Below are 23,162 nucleotides of genomic sequence, written 5' to 3'. Positions count from 1 at the left end.
CATTTCAGCTCTCCAACGGCAGCCATGTTTGTTGAAAACGAATTCACCCCCAAAAGCCTTTGGTGACGTGGTTGATTACGTTACGGTTGATCATCTGTCCATCATCGTATAAAGCCCGCCCTGACAATTTGATTGGTCTATCTATCTCCTCACAGATTTTTGTGAGGAGATACAGTAGTTTCTCCCCAACGGAGCGACACCAGACCGAACTTCCCGACCTAAAATTTTTGTGGGCGGGGCTAAGTTCGTCTGGCATCCAGGCTAAGTAGTAGCAGTAGTAGTAGTAGTAGCAGTAGTAGTAGTAGTAGTAGTAGTAGTAGTAGCAGTGGTAGTAGTAGTAAGGTAGCAGTGGTGGTAGTGATAATAGTAGTAAGCTACAGTAGTGCTTGCATGAGTAATGTTCCATGCCTGGGCAGCTGCAGTAGTGCTAGCATGAGTGATGTTCATACCTGGGCAGGTGCAGCTCTCTGTCCTGCTGAAGCGCGGGGACACCAGACTGACACTGGCAGTGCTGTAGGTGACCAGCGAGCTGGGGTCCAGCGTCAGGCTCTGCTCACACACCTGATCCCCCGTGCACTCCAGGCCCCCCGAGCAGCTCTGGTCCAGCACGGCCACCAGCTTAGCCAGGCCCCCAGCGACTCCTCCACGTCCCGCAGCCGGAGGGCCAGCTCACTGGGGCTGTAGAAGCCCCCGTCCGGGGTCTCCACCGCCAGCAAGACCTCCAGCAGGGCCCCCCGACCCACCGGCTGGACGCTCAGCACGTGCACAGGGTCCTGGCCCTGGGGGTCATTGCCGGCGCCGGCGACGGTGGTGGTAGAAGACCCTGACCCGACCAGGGGCTGCAGCATGGCCCTCATCTTCTGCAGATGGAGACCCACAAAGTCCTCGGGGCTGACGTCCTGGAAGCGCAGGGTGGCGGCCGCCTGCACGCTCTCGTCCGTGGCCTGCTCCACCAGCACGCCCACGTCGGCCGTCACGGAGAAGCGGCCGTCGCTCACGGTGGCGTTGAGGAAGTAGCGGCCAGGCTCGAGACCGGCAAGCGCCACAATCTTGCCGTCCTGCCGGTTGATCTTGAACAGGCTCTTGGGCCGCAGCCTCTGCGTGAAGGAAAGGACGTCGTTCACGTCACGGTCGCTGGCGAAGATGCGGCCGATCACGCCACCAGGGAAGGCGTCCGTGGGTATGACCACCCTGATGTCCAGGGGGTTGGTCACGGGCTTGAACAGGCTGTCCCCGATGGCGCGCACAAACACGAAGGAGGTGGACGAGAGAGGGGGCTTCCCCGAGTCACTCGCCTTTACAAACACAAAAACACTGAGTCAGGACTCATGTCTGCTCAAGTACACACTCATTGTTCTATAAAGTTAGATTACATTTTACATTTTACTTTTTTCTCTTTCATATACTTTTGATTTTATTTTTACATTTTACTTTTTCTCTTTTCATATACTTTTTAATTTTATTTTATTATTATTTTTGTGTGTGTGTGTATGAGTCAATACTGAAAGAAATAAAGAAAACAAACACAACTATTTAGGTATATTTGATAGCCATATTTAACAAAAACACTAACAATTTAAGAAAGTTGAAAATAAGGTTTGATATTGCACTAGCCAGTTTGACTTTCCTCATAATCAATACTGAACACATTTACAACAACTGCAGCTGAAATAGGTACACAGCAGTATTTTCCCCAACAGTGATCTCACTTGAACTTCCAGGGTGTACTCTCTGGTGGCCTCTGGACCAATCACACGGCTGGAACGGAGCTCCCCTGATTGGTCAATGGTGAAGGCTCTGTCCTCATTGCCCGAGAGGATGCTGAACTCAAACGGGGGCCGTTACGAGTAGAGTCCTTATCAGTTACCATCAGCTTCAGGATAGTGGTGCCTGCTGCCTGGTCTAACTGCAGTTTAACACATAACACCAAAGGCAGTTTAGTGTTACAACATTATTTCACATACACTTGTGACACATACTGTAGATAGGAAACAAAGCAAGTAACTGTGTTACACCCAACATTTGTTCTGAAATGCTATATAATGCCATGGTTTTAGAAAAATTACAATACCACTATATGAGTATATAAGTTTTACAAATCATTAACAACTCAACTCTGACATGTCATTCCCATAAAAAAAATATTTTGAGATAATAGTCAATGTGAAAAATGCCAGTGAGGATGAAGGACTGTGTGGAAGGCACTTAAGGAGAGTGGGTGAGGCCACCTGGATGACAGCGGTGGCATTGGCAGCGGAGAAGACGGGAGGGTTGTCATTCACGTCAGAAATGTCCACGTTGATGGTGACGGTGGAGGACATGGCCGGCGAGCCGCTGTCAAACGCCTGCACAGCCAGCGAGTAGCTGGAGACCTTGGAGTGGGGACACGGCGAGACAAGACAAGGACATTTAGAAACAAACAAACATCAAATAAATAAAAAATAAAAAAGGAAATATCAAAACAGGTGCTGTTAAAGTAGAGGAGACAGAACGGTGTCAAACAGGCGCTGAAACAGCACAGCTGCATTGCAGTGTCAAAGCCCCAAAACACACAGGAGAGAGCTGCCCACTCATACACATCCACCAGTTAAAACACACAGGAGAGAGCTGCCCACTCATACACATCCACACAAGAGAGAGCTGCCCACTCATACACATCCACCAGTTAAAACACACAGTTCATATCAGAGGATCTGCTACATTTGTCATTTGGGTGCATTGCGGGTTATACGTCATCTTGTAGTAGATTATAGATTCACTCATACATATTTACCAGTTAAAACTAATATTTCACATGAGAGTATCTTCTATATTTGTCATTTGAGTGCATTATGAGTTATTGTATAATATAAGCATATTCTAGTAGATTGTAGACTGTCCATCCTACACGTAGCTGTCTGAGTGCAAGTTGAATGAGCTATTCTGTCATTATACATGAATATATGCAATATATTCAACCTATTTAGTTAGTTCTGGGCAAACATAAACATGATGGAAAGTTGACAATGAAAAAGGTTGAAAGTGTGAAATACTGTGTGTCCATCCCAAAGTGTAAAGTGTGAAATACTGTGTGTCCATCCCAAAGTGTAAAGTGTGAAATACTGTGTGTCCATCCCAAAGTGTAAAGTGTGAAATGCTGTGTGTCCATCCCAAAGTGTAAAGTGTGAAACACTGTGTGTCCATCCCAAAGTGTAAAGTGTGAAATACTGTGTGTCCATCCCAAAGTGTAAAGTGTGAAACACTGTGTGTCCATCCCAAAGTGTAAAGTGTGAAATACTGTGTGTCCATCCCAAAGTGTAAAGTGTGAAATACTGTGTGTCCATCCCAAAGTGTAAAGTGTGAAACACTGTGTGTCCATCCCAAAGTGTAAAGTGTGAAACACTGTGTGTCCATCCCAAACCCCTTAGTGCCTCACCGTCTCTCTGTCCAGCTCCTTGTTGACTTTGAGTAGTCCTGTCATGGGGTCAATCCAGAACTGATTTCTCCGGTCGCCCCTGAGAATGGAGTAAGTAATGCGTCCATTCACCTGGCTGTCCATGTCCTCAGCCATCAACTAAAGGCCAAACAAACACAAACACAAACACAAACAAAGACACACTCAGAAGAAGAATAATCAAAACACTCAAGGCTATACAAGGCAAGGTGTGACAGTGACCTCAACACACCTGTTTAGTCAGGAATATAAACATCTGATACAGAAGGTGACCAAGTTGCAAGGACATTTATCATCACAACACACTGAATTGAAAACGATTACCTTTTAATCTTTTAATCTTTTAAAGTCATGCATTACCTTTCTACAACTTTAAGTTGTCATTACAGGTTAGAAACATTACCCTGATCACAGTCTCCCCGATCTTGGCGTCCTCGCTGACCAGCGCGTTGTAGATGTCTTCGCTGAAGGAGGGAGCGTTATCGTTCACGTCCATCAGCTCGATGGTTACCATGGCGGTGGTGCTCAGGGCGGGCTCCCGCCGTCCCAGGCCTCCACTTTCAGGAAGTAATCCTTGGACACCTCAAAGTCAAGGTCATCGGCTATGGTGATGGTGCCTGGGAGAGGTTGGGGGCAGGTGAGAGCAGAGACACGTCACTATGGTGATGGTGCCTGGGTAAGGTTGGGGCAGGTGAGAGCAGAGACTCAACAGTAAGGATGTACCATGCGTATGTGTGCCTCATCATGGCTAATGGTAAAGAGAAGCAGAGAACTAGAGTAGAGAAATTGAAATGTCAGGGCTGGTGTTAAACTAGGAGAGTCACTCCGATTGTAAAATTACTTTCTATTCTTCAAGGCATTTTTAATTTAAGGGATGACTGGTGCCGATTAAAGCTTATCTCTCACCTTTCGCTGTATCGATAGCAAACTTCCCCTGCTCATTTCCAGAGCCAATGCTGTAATAGATCTCGCCATTGGCTCCAACGTCATCGCTTGTGGCAAACACTCGCAACACCTCAGCGCCCACGGCAACGTCTTCCGGAATGGTGATGGCGTAGTCCGGCTTCTGGAAGACAGGCGGGTTGTCGTTTACGTCCAGCACCATGACGGTTAGGTCCACCACAGAGGACAGTGATCCGTCAGCAGCGCCACGGTCGGACGCCTGCACTCTGATCTTATACGTGTCCAGCAGCTCTCTGTCCAGAGACTTCTCCAGGACGATGACACCAGAGGAGGCGTCAATGGAGAACGCACCGTCAGCAGAGTCAACCAGAGAGTACACCACCTGCCTGTTCTCACCTGGATACAATAAGAAGGAAAATACAGGATTGTGAGAAGAACACAACACCTTTTCCTTTTAAAATAACAGAAATAAGTCAAAGGGATAATGAGATATTTTCTTCAATTTGATTTGAGGCCAGGGTTAGGATTGGGGTTAGCTGGTAGCTAGTCGATTATGTTAAAAATAGTTGAATATTCCTGCAATGGCTACCTACAGTTTGTTGACAAACTAAATGTTACCAATCTTCCAGGACATACAAACTCACACGGCACATACTGCACAGTTACAACTGATATAAGTGTGTACCGACCTTCGTCAAGGTCGTTGGCCTGCAGCCGAGTGACGAGGGCTTTGGGAGAGGCGTTCTCAAAGACACTGGCCAGGTACTGAGTGAAGGCGAACGAGGGCGGGTTGTCATTCACGTCCAGTACGGTCAGGGAGATCTCGGAACGACAGAACAGGCCCCCTCCGTCTGTAGCCTGGGCTATCAGCTTATAGACCGGGGTCCTCTCCCGGTCAAGGGCACTGGCAGTCTTCAACTCACCTAAGTGGTGGGAGGAGAGGGGGAAAGCCATTAGACAGAGACACAGACACACACACACTCACACACTCACACACAGACAGACACACACATACATACAGATACGCACAGACATATACGCATACTCACAGACCCACACACACATAAGCAAACAGAGGCACATACACAAGCAAGCAATCATACAGGTAGGCTGAATATAATGCATACTTATCTGTGCACACTCATAAACAGAATTATGAGATTTACTCACACTTATGTGTGCTCAAATTACTGAACACACTTTCTGACTCCAAACAAACCTGAAGAGAGATATCTCAGTTCCTACTCACACACATGTTGTATTGTTTCCTGATGAATACAAGCAGATTGTCCAATACCTGTGCTCGCATCCATGAAGAAGTCTTCCACTCCTATACCAAAGAGTGAGTACTGGATGTCTGCGTTGGTCCCAACATCACTGTCTGCGGCGACCAGGGTGAGGATGCCTTTGTTGACGGGCACGTCTTCAGGGAACGAGCTCTCATACACATCCTAGCAGGGATGACATCCACAGAGACAGTTCATGAAAGACTTCAGCTGAGAGTAACTTCACTTTAGATGGACGATAGGGAAATATGAAACTCTGTCTTTAATCAAGTATGTATGTGTGTTAATCATATGCCTTTGTTTGCTGAAACATTACTTTTCTGTTTCTGTATATCTTTGATTCTTAAGTGCTGACGGTTCTAACTGTGTATGTGCTTAAAAGTATACCTTCTGTGTGTGTGCGTAAGCAAGGGCTGAAAAGAAGAACTAGTAGTCCTTCTTTTCTGTCTTGCTGATGCATTACGTTGCAAAAAGCATAGTAAGATGACCTTGGACGTCAGAGACCCACTACGTGGTTATTCCCGCTGACAAAGTGTTTTGGCGTCAAAGAACGCTAACTTCTTTCTATATAAACCTTGTGTGATGTGTTTAATTTGGCTTTCTCTCGTCTGCTGCAGTCTTAAAGTGAGCCTGGGCTCTCTCTCTCTCTCTCTCTCTCTCTCTCTCTCTGTGAGAGTGGGCCTGTGCCTCTCTGTTGTCTGCCGAGACATGAGTGAACCTGACAAGCTTGTTGTTGTTGAATAGATATACTTATACGGACGGAAGTTTTGGGAATAAAACATACAACATTTCAAAATATTTCCAACCTGACTTTGCACCAATTCGATAGAATGGCCCATATACAAGTCCTGAGGTAACTTGAGTCATTTTTCACCTAACAAGGGGTCTGATGAGGGCTGCACTACTGAGTCTGAAAAACAACTACCAGATACTGAAATATCTGAAAATGCTGACTACTTACAACACACACTGTTCAGCAAGATTTTAACAAGTGAATATCTCACAACAGTAACAAATGACCATGCTTATGTGACTGCCTGGGCATGATTCATGGTATAATATAGTAGAGTACAGTGTCTTGATGTTTTTACCTAGTGTTAGTAATGATAGAGATGCCCTGGGATAACATTTTAACAGCGTCATATTCAAACAATGACATCAAGTGAAAATTCTATGTTTAAGGTGCTGTATGTGAGAATTTTTGTTTACAAACATTCAAAAATGAACTAGAAATAGCAGCAGAATGTGAAGAAATAACCACACTATACATAATATCAAAACGCCTATGCACTGTGTTGCCCAGATATCTGCTAAAGTTAGTATGCTAAACTAATAGAGGGGTTCCATCCTCTCTCGTAATACCACTTTGTACCTCAAGAGGCACTAGTGAGTCACTGTAGTAAAACCAGCAAAGCAAAGGAACTGTGCTGTCAGGAATAGTGTTTTTAATTGCTAAAATCCCATCTCAGAAGCTTTAAATACAGAGCCTCAATCCATTTTCAATGCCAAATTGAATTTACCAATGAACGCAAGTAAGCATGTTATCCTGTAGTTAATATCAACTACTATCAGCTAGCTAAAAAGCTTGAGCGTTTAAATGCAAACCTACAGGGGTCTGTTGTTGGAGACACTTATGGTAGCCTTTCAATCATATAAATGTTTTCATGCTTCATCTAGTCAGGCTCCTCCACCTTCACTTCACTTTTAGTTTACTTCTGCAAAGGGAGAGGAGGCAGGGGTGTGCAAACGCAGTAACGCAGTAATACACAGTAATACCCCAATCTGCTTATGGGGTGGAGAGTATGAAATACTTGAGCTTGCTGGCTAATATAGCCCCTTTAAGCTTAAATAAGAAATTAGAAATGTGCACACCTTCTCACACACAGGACTGTTGTCATTGGCATCCATGATTGTGACCTCCACTCCTACGGTGGTCATGAAGAGGCCGTCGCTGGCTGTGATGTTCAGGATGTACAGGTCCTGCTCCTCGCGGTCAAGGGGCCGCTTCACAAACACCTTCCACTCCCCCTGCACTGGGGTGAGTGCAAAGGCTCCTTTAGGATTCCCTCCTGTTGAAATAGGAAGCATTAACATACATCAATAATTAATAATACATGCTGCAGCAGACTGTATATACATAGTAGATGCACAAAACATAAAGCTTAATTAATTATAATATATTCGTTTGTTTGTTTGTTTGTGCATGCCTTCATAAACAGCTTACATTGCAAAGGGGAAACAACTGTGTCCTGACTAAAAACTCTCAGGGACAGATGTACGTAAGTTAGAGAGTTCAGCGCAAACAGCGACTTGGCCAGTACGCAGAAGGCACACCCTGTGCTTTTTCATTTTACACTGAATGTACTAAACCTGCGGCTGATCGCGTAATCAACGCATGTCATCACTCTCTAACCATAATTTGCAACCCCCGCAACGGAACTGTATAGTTCATTCAGCTGAATAGGCTCATGGAACCACCAACTGACATCAAAAGGAATAAGAAGTTTAGCAATCAGGAAATGGGTATGCATGCTAATAAGGTGTCATCAAACAGAGAGCTAATACAGGGCAGTAATTCTAAACCAATCAAAAAAACAATACTTCGGCAGCAATAACAACCAATTGCAATAGTGCTGCAGGCGTCTACAAGTACTGGAGAAGTGAATGAAGTGGAAGAGATGGAAAGACATAAAAAGGTAGACAAGTAAAGGTTTTGTGCAAATGAGCAAAACTGGCGCTCAGAATAAAAAAAAATTCTCAAAAGTTTCTCATTCTCATTTATCTAACTCCCAATCTGGATCACACCTGCTTTTAAAAGATGGAACATTTTCCCTGCAAAACAGGTGTGCACTGTCCCCCGCAGTTTTCATGTATACAACGAAAAACAGAATCAGTCACTCCCATAATTTTCTCCAAACTCCCACTTTTCCCACAAATGAATATGCATAAGTCAGAAGAGCGCAGCTTGACACTCTGAGCTCCTGTAGCAGGCAGAATGTGGTTTTAGATGTTACCATGATTACCATGTTACCATGTGTGGTCTGTTCATGGCCTACAGACCATGCCATGTTTGAGGCGCACATTAAAATAGGCACATACGTGTTAGTACATCTGCCCTTCAATGTCTTCCGGCACAAAAAAATGTACACACTTTATAATGATGAGCTTCTTCTCACCTGCGATGTGGAAGCTGACAAGGCGGTTCTGGTCCGAGGTGTCTCCATCTCTGGTGGAAAGGACGGCCACAACCTCACCTGGTGGGTCGCTCTCCCTCACCGCACCCCTGTAGTAGTCCCTCTCAAACGTGGGCGGGTTGTCATTCACATCAGCAACAGTAACGCTGACAACGGCTGTGGAGGATAGTGACACCACCTCCCCGAGGTCAGAGGCCACGATGCTGAAGGTGTAAGAGGGGGACCTCTCATGGTCCGTCACTCCAAGGGTAGTGATCCACCCTGTCTTACTGTCAATGGCAAACATCAAGTCGGTGGCTGCACTAGACGTGACCATTGTCTGGTCGACAGATGTCCCAAGGCTGTAGGTGACCTGTCCATTGGACCCCCAGTCTGGATCCAGAGCCCTCACCTGTATCACCCTGGTGCCGATGGGCATGCCCTCCATGACCATGGCCACGTACGAGTTCGTCTCAAAGGTGGGCTTGTTGTCGTTTATGTCCAGCACTTTCACCTCCACGTCCACCACGGTGATGGACTCGACAAAGTCCTGCCTCATGGTGGCCGATACTTTGATGCGGAAGTTGCTGACGGCCTCGTAATCCAGCGCCTTCACCAACCGGATGAGTCCTGTTTCCCGTTCGACCAGAAACGTGCCCCCGAGGTTGCTCTCCACGGTTTCTCCGTTCACCACGGCGAATGTTCCAGTTTGGCCAAGGCTCAGGTAGACAGAACCCAGCACCGTTCCTGCGGGCGTGTCCTCCGGCACCGTGAACGAGTACTGCGGCTGGGTGAAGGACGGGATAGTTGCCTCAGGAGGGAGCACATGGATGAAGGCAGACACAAGGGAGTGTTTGGCTGGGGTTCCTCCGTCTGTGGCTTTAACAAAGAATGACAAGACTGTTCCTCTGAGGTGAGCCACGCTGCCCTTGGTCACCATCCAGCCGCTGTCTGGTTCTATCTCTAGAACGTCCACAAGAGGAAGCCTGGCTTCACTGTAAAGGGAGTAGGTCACCCGGCCGTTGTTCCCCACGTCTAGGTCCTGGGCCTGGATCTGAGTGACCAGCGAGCCCATGGGGGCGTTGGCTTTAATGCTCACTCTGTACTCCACAGCACGGAAGCGTGGGGCGTTGTCATTTTCATCTGCGAGCATCACTCGCACCGTGCAGAAGGATGCTCGACCTCCTCCGTCTAACGCCATGACGGTAAGTACTATGTCTCTGTTCGCTGGGCTCTCTCTGTCGAGCTTTTGTGATGTGGTGATCACACCATCCGCAGCTATGCTGAACTGAGTCTTCCCGATGTCGTTGATGAATGAGTACACAATCTGCCCAAACAGCCCAGAGTCCTCGTCTGTGGCTCTCACCTGTATGACTCTAGAACCGGCAGGGGCATTTTCCCTCACCTCTGCCAGGTAGAACCTCTGGCTAAACACCGGGCTGTACAGATTCGCCCCTAGAACGCGGACGTTCACCTGCGCGGTGCTCGTGAACACACCGTCAGACACGGACACGTTCAGACTGTAGAGGGGTTTCATGCCTTGCCTTCGCTGATTGGACAGGGTGATAATTCCCGTCTCAGCGCCCATGAAGAAGTTCATCCTGTCATCTCCAGAAAGGATGCTGTATCTCAGCCGGTCCGCATCTGAGCTGTCCGAATCCGACGCTTGGACACAGCTCACAAAGTGGCCCCTTGGAGCAAGTTCACTCACAAAGGCGTTGTAGAGTGGTTGATTAAATGCCGGAGGATTGTCGTTGGTGTCAACGATCAGGACGGTGACAGAAACCTCACTGCTTTGTGCAGGGTCCCCAGTGTCTGTTGCCCTTACAATGAAACTATAGCGCTGTGTTTGCTCATAGTCAAGCATGCGGGTAGTCAGGACAAGCCCAGTGCTGCCGTCGACAATGAAGTACTCGGTGCTGTTGAACGCATCTGACAAAATCTGGTAGCGGATCAAGTTGTTCTTCTCTGAGTCTTTGTCAGTGGCCAGGATCTGCAGTACGGCTGAACTGATCATTGAGTTCTCAGCAAGCGTGGCAGTGTAAGAGGACTTCTCAAAGACAGGAGCGTTATCGTTAACATCTAGCACAGCAATGTCGACATCAACCTCTGACCTCGCCCCCGTAACAGTGTCTGTGGACCGCACTGTCAGGCGGTAGTAGGGGGTGACCTCATAATCTAAAGGGTAAACAACACTGATGACCCCGCTGTCAAAGCCGATGTCAAACTGCAGGAAGGGGTCACCCTCCACAATGGTGTATATGATGTTCTGACCTTCTGGGCTGGTGGCATTGATGCTGAGAATCGGTGTCAGCACAGCGATATCTTCTAGGACCGATATCCCATAAAAGGGTTTCTCAAAGACTGGCATGGCCTTGTTGACTACTGTCACTGGTACGTCGACAGCAGTAAAGAGTGATGGATAGCCTCTGTCCCAGGCAAAGACAACCACCTTGTACTCAACATTGGACAGGTCAACATCAAAGGTCCTTTTCAGGAGGAGCTCACCAGTAAGGCGGTTGACCTCAAAGTTCCTGTGCTCCTCTTTCAGTGTGTAGAACACCTCTCCATTGACCCCTTTATCACAGTCTATGGCGGACACCTTGAAAATCGATGAACCAGGCTCGGCATCCACCTGCACAGTTGCATAGTAGGGCAAGCCGATGAACTCTGGGGCGTTGTCGTTAACGTCCTCCACCTGCACGCTCACAGTCACCCTAACCACCCTCAAGCGGTCATACTCCCTGCTAGCCTCCACCACCAAGTCGTAGGACTCCTGTTTCTCACGGTCAAACGGGACCCCTGTGGTCTGAATGACCCCTGATGTGGCTCTGATGGCGAAGAGGACCCCAGCGTTCAGGAGGGTGTACTTGAGGGGCTCGTTCAGGCGGCTGCCAACAGCGTTGACCACAGCGACAGTAGTGACATTTGGATTGTTCTCCAGAATGGAGGACACGAAGAATGGCTGGCTGATAACCAATCCGCTGTCCATGGCTTCCCTTACGACCACTGTCACCAGTGCTGTACTGAAGAAGCGCCCATCAGAAACCTTCACATTGAAGCGGTAGCGGTCCTTGGAGAGACTGCTGTTTTTCACAGAGAGCACTCCGGTGGATGCATCCATGGTGAACTGTTCCATGCCGCTGTCAGCCAGTGAGTAGATCATATCACCCTGTCCAATGAGGTCAGGGTCAGAGGCCTCCACCCTTAGAATTTCAACTCCAGCGTAGGTACGAAGGAGCAGGACGGCATCGTAGGCCTCCTGGGAAAACTTAGGAGGAGAGTCATTTGTGTTTGTGACCTTAATGATGACCTCTGCTGGCCTCTCCGCAGTCAGCTGAGGCTTCCCGCTGTCCCTCACATGAACCCGGAAGTAAAACTCCGAAGACGTCTCGTAGTCTAAGTTGGCGATGGTCCTGACTGATCCTGTTCCAGAATCCACGGTGAAGAACGATTTGGCCGTATCCTCGATGATCTCGAAAACCAGGAGGGCGTTCTGGTTCCGGTCTGCATCCATGGCCTGGATTACCAGCGGGCTACCATTCTCGCTCAACACCACGCTATTAATGGGTGCAGCCTCGCTGATAGTCCCTGTGTATCTCAGCTGCCAGAATACTGGCGAGTTGTCATTGTCATCCACTATCTGCGTGGTGACAGTGGTATTGGAGGCAACCCCTGCCATGTTGACAGCCTCTATGACAAGAGTGTAGAAGGCCGAGGCCTCAAAGTCCAGCGACCTCTGAGTCGTGATGACCCCTGTGTAGCGGTTGATCGCAAACCTTCTCTCGTTATTGCCCTGGACGATGTCGTAGTTGACTGCTGTTCGGCTAATCGCAGTGATGGTGGTGACGAAGGTGCCCACAGCTACGTTCTCAATGATCTCGGCCTGGTACTCTTGCTGGGTAAACTTGGGCCTGGAGACGACAGAGAGAGAGACGCCGATCCTGACTGTGGCGGTGGTGCTGAGGGGTGGGATGCCACCGTCCGTCACTCGCACCGTGATGACATAATATCCTACTGAGGTGAGGTCCAACTCCCTGGCCACACATATGACTCCGGTGAGCGCATCAATGCTAAACGCACCCCCTGTATTTCCTGTTTGAGACAAAAAGACCATATCAGAATAAAACCAGGCTGAGAGAAACCGATTGCAAGAACATACACACTCAAATATATGGGTAATATTCAACATACACACTCAAATATATGGGTAATATTCACCCCCAGTACTGAACACACTAACTCCCCTTCCAACAACTGGGTGAGCAGCTGTCTCTCAAAACACCTTAACGTCTATCAATAACACACAACTGGGTGAGAAGCTGTCTCTCAAAACACCTTAACGTCTATCAATAACACACAAACTGCACTGAACTGAGAAAGAGTGGAACAAACTTACCTGCTTCAATTGAGTAGATAAGTTCTCCATTTCTCCCACTGTCTTTGTCAAGTGCAGTTACCTGCAGGACGGCCGTCCCAACTGCAGCAGATTCAAACACCACCCCATCATACACTGTGCTTGTGAAGTAAGGGGTCTGATCGTTGGCGTCCTCCACAACCACAAAGATTCTAGCCAGGTCTCTGTAGTATGGAAACTCCTGATCCTTCACCTACGAGAACAGAGAGAATAGTATACTACAACACATTTCAAATACTAAAACGAATACAATAATATTACAAAATAGAGTAATATTACTAAAACACTACAAATATAAAACAAAAAAGTGCTTTAAATATCCTCAAAATAAAAATAACAGCACAGACATACAAAGAAAAAGAAAATGGAAAGAAAACAAAAGTCTCTTGGGCCGAAAACTAAAATCCTGCAGATGAAAACTAGATGTTGACCGGGAAAAAACATTACTTTACTGGGAAAACCCATTACTTTACTGGGAAAGACCAAAGAGTAACGATTACCATGATGGTGAGGATATGTTGAGTGCGGGCTTCAAAGTCCAATCGGTCGGCTGTGTAGACAGCACCGGTGCCGGGGTTGATCTGGAACATCCTCATGCTGGCCGGATCCACACTGCCATGGATAGAGTAGCTCAGCTTGGCTCTTTTGTCCAGGTCTGTGGCCGAGACTCTTAAGACCTCTGTGTCTGCTGGGGTGTCTTCAGAGACGATGATGTCATACGTAGGCTGGGAGAAGACTGGAGTGTTGTCGTTGCTGTCCAGGACCGTGATGAACACCTGTGCATCATAGGAAGACAGTTTGATGAAATGTTCAATAATCCGTCCACATGTACCTGAGACATAGCGTTCTAACCATTTAGACACTGTACTATGAAGCTTAAATTACAAGAAATAACAGAGTTAATGGAAGTTGGTCAGAGTTAATGGAAGTTGGTCAGAGTTAATGGAAGTTGGTTTTAAATTCAATAGCCAAATACCCCCCGCCACCCCTCCTTTCAATGTTCCTCTTACTTGCTCACTCAACAGTGGCATGATTGACAGACGGATTTCTGTATTCACTGAATGGATCTCAGGAGAACACATACTTTTCCCCATGACAGAGCATGAACCCTTCCTAAGAGCACACACTGTATTGGCCACTAAAACCGGCTGAAGTGTGAGGGAACTTCCACCGAACATAACAATTAAATGATGTTCTTGCTTAAAACACCAAGCTCACCTTCACTGGAACAGAGCAGTACCTGAGTGGTTGCGGTGTTCGTTCCATCTGTAACCAGTATAGTCATGCTGTAGAGGGACTGGGCCTCTGCGTCTAAAGGCCTCGCTATGACCAGGGTTCCCATTCCTCTTTTAATGTCAAACGGGCCATCATAACTTCCTGCATTCAAAGACATAAACAACAGCGGTTGAGATCAGATGACAGGACAGGTTTTCAGAGTGTGTCCAAACTACAGGTATAGGTAATGGTATAGGTATAGTAATAGGTATAGTATGGTATAGGTAATTCCAAACCATCACTGGAAGTTTTCAGTTAACGCAAGGTACATATTTGTACACACCTGTTTCAATGGAGCAGTTAGCGCATGTGCGCATGTCTTGTGATGTGCGATCATCTGGGAACATAAAGATTAGCATCAACACTGATAATAATACTGAAAGATCACTCTTCTATTCTTCAAAGTTCAGCACGGTTCAGGTCACTTCAAACTTCTCGTGAATGAGTTTCAGGGATGTAGCACCGTTCTCCCCTTTTGACTCTGCACAACACATCAAATGTCATTTGGTGACACACCCAATACTGCTCTCAGTCAACCTTTACTACCCCCATAGTGTCATTTAAACACACGCATATGACCTAACGCAACTCACCGGAGATATCAAACCACAGCGGTATGGTGTTCTGGTGAACGGAGACCACCCCCACGCTCTCAGACACCTTTGCGTTTTCAAGGACGGTGAAGTTGAAGTAAGGTGCTGTAAATAACAGGGGAGACGTCGATGGGAGGGGCTTACGGATCCACTCGATCTGGAGGCGTGTTGTGGACCCCTTCTGGGGATTGCCATTGTCTACCGCCTTTATCTGGAGAGGGCAGAAGGGACAGTGTGTTTGCCATTGGCTATCGCTTTTATCTGGAGAGGACAGAAAGGATTGCCATTGTCTACCGCCTTTATCTGGAGAGGACAGAAAGGATTGCCATTGGCTATCGCTTTTATCTGGAGAGGACAGAAAGGATTGCCATTGTCTACCGCCTTTATCTGGAGAGGACAGAAAGGATTGCCATTGGCTATCGCTTTTATCTGGAGAGGACAGAAAGGATTGCCATTGTCTACCGCCTTTATCTGGAGAGGACAGAAAGGATTGCCATTGTCTATGGCCTTTATCTGGAGAGGACAGAAAGGATTGCCATTGTCTATGGCCTTTATCTGGAGAGGACAGAAAGGATTGCCATTGTCTATCGCCTTTATCTGGAGAGGACAGAAGGGACAGTGTGTTTGGAGTCTGTGTTAGTGTTTACTGTTATTATCAATGTCAATCATGCTCATTCAGATTGGCAGGCTCTCAGCTTTGCTGCCAAAAGCAGCTATAGAGAGAAGAACAATCTATGCTGTGTTTCAAGTTTATGTTCCTTTCTCTCAACAAAGTGAGTTTGAATACCAGGGAGCCTATCTATAATGGTTATTGTTTCTATAATAATTTTCTGTGATAATGACTACAAATGTAATTTGAAGGTGTGCATTATTACATTTGCCTCCAAAAGCAACTAATCTGCAATGTACTCTATCAGCATCATCCCCTGCTCTGCTATGTACTGTATCAGCATCATCCCCTGCTCTGTCGCTCCTCTTTGACTCCAGTGAATGCATTGTCCCCTCAGGTCCAGTATATCCACGCACCGTGAGGATGTCATAGCTGCCCGCGGTGAGCATCTTCCTGGAGGACACCATGGCTGTCTTGGGGTCGATGAAGAACTTGCCGTCCTGGTTGCCGTCGACGATGCTGTAGGTCAGGTCAGCGTTGGCCCCCTCGTCCCTGTCGTAGGCAAACACTCGGTAGATGGGGTACCCCCTCTTGCTGCGCCCCCTTTCTGGGACGCTGATGCGGTACACGGTCTCTGGGAACTCAGGCTGGTTGTCATTCTCATCCTGAATGTGAACTATCACCCACACAGTGGCCTGTCTCGAGGTACCACTCCCATCCATGACGGTCACCTAGAAACAACAGCAATGAGTCCTCAAAGCTTATTCACTCACATCATAGCACACACACACAAAGCTGTTTCACTCACATCATAGCACACACACACAAAGCTTTTTCACTCACATCATAGCACACAGACACAAAGACAGAGCAATGCATTAAGACACAAAAGATGAAATGTCATTACACTCAAAATCATCCCTACAGTTCATAAGTAGATGTTGGTGGCACATTCTTAGAGACAAGACATATACATGATGAGCGTACACATACATTTGAACTGTGTCCCCTTTCACATATATTTGAACTGTGTCTCCTTTCCCATACATTTGAACTGTGTCCCTTTCCCATACATTTGAACTGTGTCCCTTTCCCATACATTTGAACTGTGTCCCTTTCCCATACATTTGAACTGTGTCCCTTTCACATACATTTGAACTCTGTCCCTTTCACATACTAAACAAGACACTGGCGCCCTTTAAGAAGCAATAAGTAGGTATTCTACATAATAATTCTACATAAATAAACTTGTCTAAAATCACACTAATTGCAACAAAATACTGGGTCTCACTTGCAAATGCTTCCCACTCCATAGCCATGATCACTCTAAATCAGCATGTTTGTGCCTGTAGTTGTGATTTAGTTATTGTCATGGAGATCATAGAAGGATATATCTTAGCATCCCTGAGGGTATTCTCTGTCTCTAAAGTATACACAAAGCAAATTACTTCAATAGAGCCATGTGTGCTATTTGTAATGTGGTTTTAACCAACACTTAACAAGAGGTAGTAACAAGGCAAGGAGTGATGAAGCAGCATTGCAATCCCTAGACAATAAAGATAACCCACTGGCCAGAGAGGTACCTGCCCATGCATGAACTGATGCAGATTGATCAAAAACAAGATGCCAATACATATTTGAATTTAGGACATATGACTGCAGTGGAAACAGGCCCTTTAGAATACACCTAGAAGCATTTTCAAAGAGCAAAGTGAAGTTTCAGGCATTAAATGGAAAAAAGGTTCAAAGTTCAAGGTTCAGATGAAATGGGACAAATGCATAATGCATTTGGAAATGACACACAAAACATCTGATCCGATTCGATCCTAACCTCCAGCCTCGCTAAAATAAAATGCTAAAAGGTCTGACCCTGGGAGCCCATCTGGGGCTGTTTGTGTTTGGTCTCTGGGCCTCTCCTCTCCTCTCCTCTCCTCTCCGTGGGGGAGCGACGGAGCAGCGGAGCTCAAAGCCGTCAGGGGGGATTGAGGGATTTGAACTCCCATGCGGCTGGTTCTGCTGCTCCCAGGGCACTCATGCAGGGAAGGGGAAATCAATACTCCCCTCTCCTCCCTGGCCACGTGGTGGAAAGCTCACGGGTGAGCACGCCTGTGCTATTGACACGCACTACTGTAGAAGGGCTGATTACCGGGTCAGCCTGCGCTGCTCACCAGACTGTAAAACAAGTGGGGCATATCTACGCCCAACGCAGAACATATCTACACCCAACGCAGAACATATCTAATTCACTGCTCATACAAATACTGGCGCACTGTCTGCCCAGACAACTGCTGATAAATGCAGAAATAATGTATCGAACCAGATTGTAAAACAAGTCGATCTATACGCACAACACAGAACATATCTACACCCAACACAGAACCTATCTACGCCCAACACAGAACATATCTACGCCCAACACAGAACATGTCTATGCCCAACACAGAACATATCTACATCCAACACAAAACATATCTACACCCAACACAAAACATATCTACACCCAACACAGAACATATCTACGCCCAACACAGAATATATCTAACACACTGCTCATACATACAGTACTGTCTACCCAGATAACTGCACAAAGACAGTGAATTACCAAACTGTACAGTGAGATTAATGTCAAATGCAGAACATGCCTAAGTCTACGGTCATGTGACACACCCGACTGCAGAACATGTCTAAGTCTACGGTCATGTGACACACCCGACTGCAGAACATGTCTAAGTCTACGGTCATGTGACACACCCGACTGCAGAACATGTCTAAGTCTACGGTCATGTGACACACCCGACTGCAGAACATGTCTAAGTCTACGGTCATGTGACACACCCGACTGCAGAACATGTCTAAGTCTACGGTCATGTGACACAACCGACTGCAGAACATGTCTAAGTCTACGGTCATGTGACACACCCGACTGCAGAACATGTCTAAGTCTACGGTCATGTGACACACCCGACTGCAGAACATGTCTAAGTCTACGGTCATGTGACACACCCGACTGCAGAACATGTCTAAGTCTACGGTCATGTGACACACCTGACTGCAGAACATGTCTAAGTCTACGGTCATGTGACACACCCGACTGCAGCGTCTCCACACAGAGGAGAGAACATACCCACTTCCCTGCTAATGCACATGCTAATATCAACTCTTTATTTAAGCTTCTGGAAACACATTAAGTAAAACCCTCAATTGAAAAGATGCCAACTCTAATACATACATGAAATAGAAGTGTAAAAAAGAAAATAAAGACTATTATAAAATTATAAAAACTATACATAATAAACAAATACAAATTTAACATAATAAACAAATACAAATAATACACCATTTATGCTGATAAAAGCAAGACAGTTCAACTTAAAGCAAAATGTAACTCCAACTATATATCTTTAAACATGTTGACATAAAAGTATGTTAATTTGAATACATTGTTGACGTCTTATTCTCATCTTATTGTGGCCCATAGGGCTAGCGTCAGTAGGCAAAATGCTAATGCCTGTTTCATTGACAGAGGGGCATGTCCGGGGCATCATTTTCTCTGCTACGGCCTTTTAGAAATATTTACCACTGTGATTATGGATTAGCCTACAAAACTCTTCAACTTTCGAGCGTTAATAACACGCACAATCATTCAGACTACGTTACCCATACCTCCAGGAAGTGCTCTGCCTGCTGTTCACGGTCCAGCTTCCTTGATGTGGTTGTGATAAGTCCTGAAAGACAAAGGCAAACATAAACCACAGCACGAGCTAAAACTTTTTCCCCCCCAAAAAAACACTGGTGCCCACATCTCAAAGGAGAGTGGACAGAGCAGAAAGTACAAGACGGTTAGGCATCACACTTTACACATGACCAGGGTTCTGGTGGAGACTGCTGGACGCCTGAATAACAGTAGTGGTGTTTTGGAGTGGGCAGCACAGAAGGGTTCATGGAAATCCTCCATAACCTTTGACCTTTGTGGGAACAACATGCAACACCTTGTTTTTTTCCCACGCTTTTGTTTTGGGCAGAAATCCATATGATTACTTTTGTAAGGCATAGTGTCATTATCAATTCAGTTAAATTCTATTTGATGTATATAGCGCCAAAACAATAACATTTTCTCAGGGAGCTTTACAGAGCCCAGGGCCGAGGGCTCTTGCCTTTAAATTGGTAAAGAATCAAAATAATTCATAGAATGATAGATAGCATTCCATGAAACTAATGCCACAAGCAGAAAAAGACATTTAGCTCCATGACACATCCTGTGACATTTTCAGGAGAATAAACAAAAAGGGTAGACTTTTTTCATTCAAAATGGCAAGAACATCCATCACTTGCATTACACTGTAAGCCAAGAAGTCCAAAGAAAATAGAGATGGAGGTTTAACTTGATCCACTGGAAAAAATCAGACACCATAACCAATGAGGAGCTTTTACAGTAGACCACTGTTCTATGGAACAGATCTGACCATGAGGAAATAAATCTATATGATCACCTTGACAGCCATAGTGTCAATATCATATCTGTCATGTCACATCGATATGCATGTATTGACTGACGTACAGTTGTGTGCAAAAGTATGAACACCCCTGAGCATGTGCCACAATTATGATTAAGTTCATACGTTTATGTAACATTTTATTAACATTGAAGACTCATTTCATTGCTGTGAGATAATTGTAGTGATTGTATTAACCCCTTTTCACTTAACAAAAGGGGATGCCCAAAGTTATTGTGTCTTCTATACTTATGGCTCTGATGCTGTCTATTGAGAGGACAACACCAAACTTTTGTACAATTTAATTTTCTATACTGCCGCAACTAGGTCATAAAGCGTCATTAACAGCGCACACACGCAATCTCACAAACACGCACTCTCACACACACACACACACAAACTTAAAAAACACACACACACACACACACACAAACTCAGACACACACACACACACACACACACACACACACACACACACACACACACACATTCACACACACACACACACACACATATACACACACACACACACACACAAACTCATAAACACACACACACACATAGCCCCAAGAATGCATCAGTGGGACCAGATGTGTTGCCTATCACTCTCGGTCAGAGAACTGCAATTAAATGAATGGACATATGCCACATGGAGTCACACAGAGCCACTCACACACACACACACACACACACACACACACACACACACACACACACACAAACACACACACACACACACACAAAACTACTGACACCTTTGGCTCTGTAAGTGCACTGTTGAGATCACAAGACAACTGGAGTTACAGGTCAGCTCAAGACAACTGAGCTGTTTTATGTGCTAATCACGTCAGTTCCTGCACTACATTACACCAACTCAGGTCTCTGAAAGCAATCGGTTCCTCCATGAAGATGAGCTTGAAGGTCAATCTCTCACCTGTTTTCTGACCAATGGTAAAGAAGTTCTGTGGATTCCCTGCCGTTATCCTGTAGGATAAGCGACTGTTGACCGCCGTGGCGTCCGGGTCCTCGGCCTGGATCTGAATGATTGACACGTCTTTGGGAGAATTCTCCGGAATGTACGGGTGGTAGATGGGGTCAGAGGTCAACGGAGCATTGTCGTTGACGTCCTCCACCTGGATGAAGACCTCGATGGAGGTGAAGAGGGGAACCACGCCCCTGTCCGTGGCATACACCGTCAGCCAGTACGAGTCCTGGGTCTCACAGTCCAGCATACCAGTTGTATAGATGATGCCTGCAAGCACACAAGTTAAGCCATACTGTGTAAAAGTACTGTGAAGTGTGACTGCTTGAAAACTCAGTTACGCCTTAAATACTGGAAGCACATCAGAGTGATCAAGGTTTGAGCTGGCATGTGCAGGTGACAATACTAAAGGGGCTATGGCCATTTGTTTCTCATGTAAGGAGGCAGTCCACCAGCTACAGGCAAAGTTACTGCATTCACTACATTCTCCTTAAAATAATATATAATAAGAAGTTAGAATTGTCGATTGTAAAAGGTGACAAGGTGAGAGGTGACTCAAATTCAGCATTAGTCCTACAGAGCTCCAGAGAGAGGGTCATTTTTTTTGTACTCTGTCTCTGTGACACATTCTCAGATGAATAGCAGATACAAATTTCATTGGACGGGCACACAGGGCACGCCATCTGACACCCTGGTTGCCGTGCCAACCCATTACTCGGCTGACTTCACAGCGAATCTGTCGGACTTAGGGGTGCAGGCACCCAGGGGGGGCTCGGAGACGCAACAACAGCATCTGCATCAGCTGCAGCAGCGGCCCGCGGGGGCTCCTACACTAACTACCACACAACCTTCAGGCCTTCAGCACGGCACGCCGCTAATCCTGTCTGACTGAAGTGCCGTCTCCGCACATCTCTGTGACCGTGGTGACCACCGGCCCACCCTGACCAGACACCCTGAACGCCACTTCCTCATGTGGACATGAGTGGCGCCTCTGGAAGGGGGGAGTTTGCTGACTGTGTGACCTATTTCTGACAGGGGGTGGGGGTGGGGTGGGGGGTGTGCGGCCACGGATGTGCTGTGATGTACTGCGCTGTGCTGTCGATCGGTATGCCTGCTCGTGCCACACCACACACTGGAGTACTCAGCCAGAAAGTCACTCCTCAGTGTATAAGGCAGGCGGGCAAAAGAGTGAGATTAGAAAAAAAACACTCAGAGTTGCACCAAAGAGGAGAACATCATATCACATACTAACAGGGTTTGATTAGGTATTCATAGAACCTGCATATGAAAACCCCAAATCCTGGTTACAGTAAGAAAAAAGGAAAATAAAGGGCAACATAGACAGCTTGAATGTTGTATGTGTTTGAGGAGCAAAGCAGCTTAAACCATGTTTACGACCATGAGTGCTGAAATTGTAATCAGATTGGAGATGTAGCTGAGTTGCATTCATGAAGTGAACTCCAACCCCTTTTGCCCTTGAGAAATCTAAATGCTGAATGGAAGTGTGTGTGAAGAGGCAGGGAGCGCAATGCATGGAGCCGTCCAATGCCATTAAATCATATTACTATATGAGATCGATCTGTGCTTAAGAGATGGTAAGATGCCATCACATTTCTTCAGTATAAATGCCATCCATCCTTCTGCTACATCAATATCTACATTCGATCTCCAAAATCCTATGGCATGACAGATTTGCAAATACTGCAATCTAGAGCCAGGATCTCACATATACAATCTTTCACATAAACAGGTTTTGGCTGTCATACATAAATCAGGCATTGAAGAGAAACCAAACACGCATTAAAACTTGTAAAAGTTACATGAAACTTTGACACCTAGTGTGAGATCCACATTCCCTCTCTGGTGTCCAGACATACTCAAAGTCAGATCCCAGAATCCTCACCTCAAAGCCTCACTTCAAACAGAACTGGGAACATCAAACATGAGAGAGAAATAGAGGAAACCTTTCAGGGAACAGTGTTCATGTTAGGCATTAG

General features: G+C 46.3%; 1 protein-coding gene across 1 annotated transcript in view; it reads right to left on the bottom strand.

Moving 5' to 3' along the window:
• LOC122129253 (protocadherin Fat 3-like) overlaps positions 1-23,162 on the bottom strand; it is a 46,854-nt gene that overhangs the window by 17,454 nt on the left and 6,238 nt on the right. The window contains 21 exon segments of the mRNA XM_042704241.1: positions 450-632; positions 635-1,295; positions 1,710-1,840; positions 1,843-1,906; positions 2,229-2,372; positions 3,416-3,553; positions 3,837-3,970; positions 3,973-4,050; positions 4,340-4,732; positions 5,026-5,259; positions 5,634-5,787; positions 7,495-7,691; positions 8,799-12,890; positions 13,195-13,405; positions 13,713-13,988; positions 14,453-14,589; positions 14,771-14,824; positions 15,081-15,291; positions 16,107-16,421; positions 19,354-19,415; positions 21,118-21,435. Coding sequence (XP_042560175.1) covers positions 450-632; positions 635-1,295; positions 1,710-1,840; positions 1,843-1,906; positions 2,229-2,372; positions 3,416-3,553; positions 3,837-3,970; positions 3,973-4,050; positions 4,340-4,732; positions 5,026-5,259; positions 5,634-5,787; positions 7,495-7,691; positions 8,799-12,890; positions 13,195-13,405; positions 13,713-13,988; positions 14,453-14,589; positions 14,771-14,824; positions 15,081-15,291; positions 16,107-16,421; positions 19,354-19,415; positions 21,118-21,435 — 8,187 coding nt within the window.

The sequence above is a fragment of the Clupea harengus genome, unplaced genomic scaffold, assembly GCF_900700415.2.
Source record: "Clupea harengus unplaced genomic scaffold, Ch_v2.0.2, whole genome shotgun sequence".
Lineage (NCBI taxonomy): Eukaryota > Metazoa > Chordata > Actinopteri > Clupeiformes > Clupeidae > Clupea > Clupea harengus.
The sequence above is the reverse complement of the archived record's forward strand: the minus strand, read 5'-3'. Positions and strand labels throughout refer to the sequence as shown.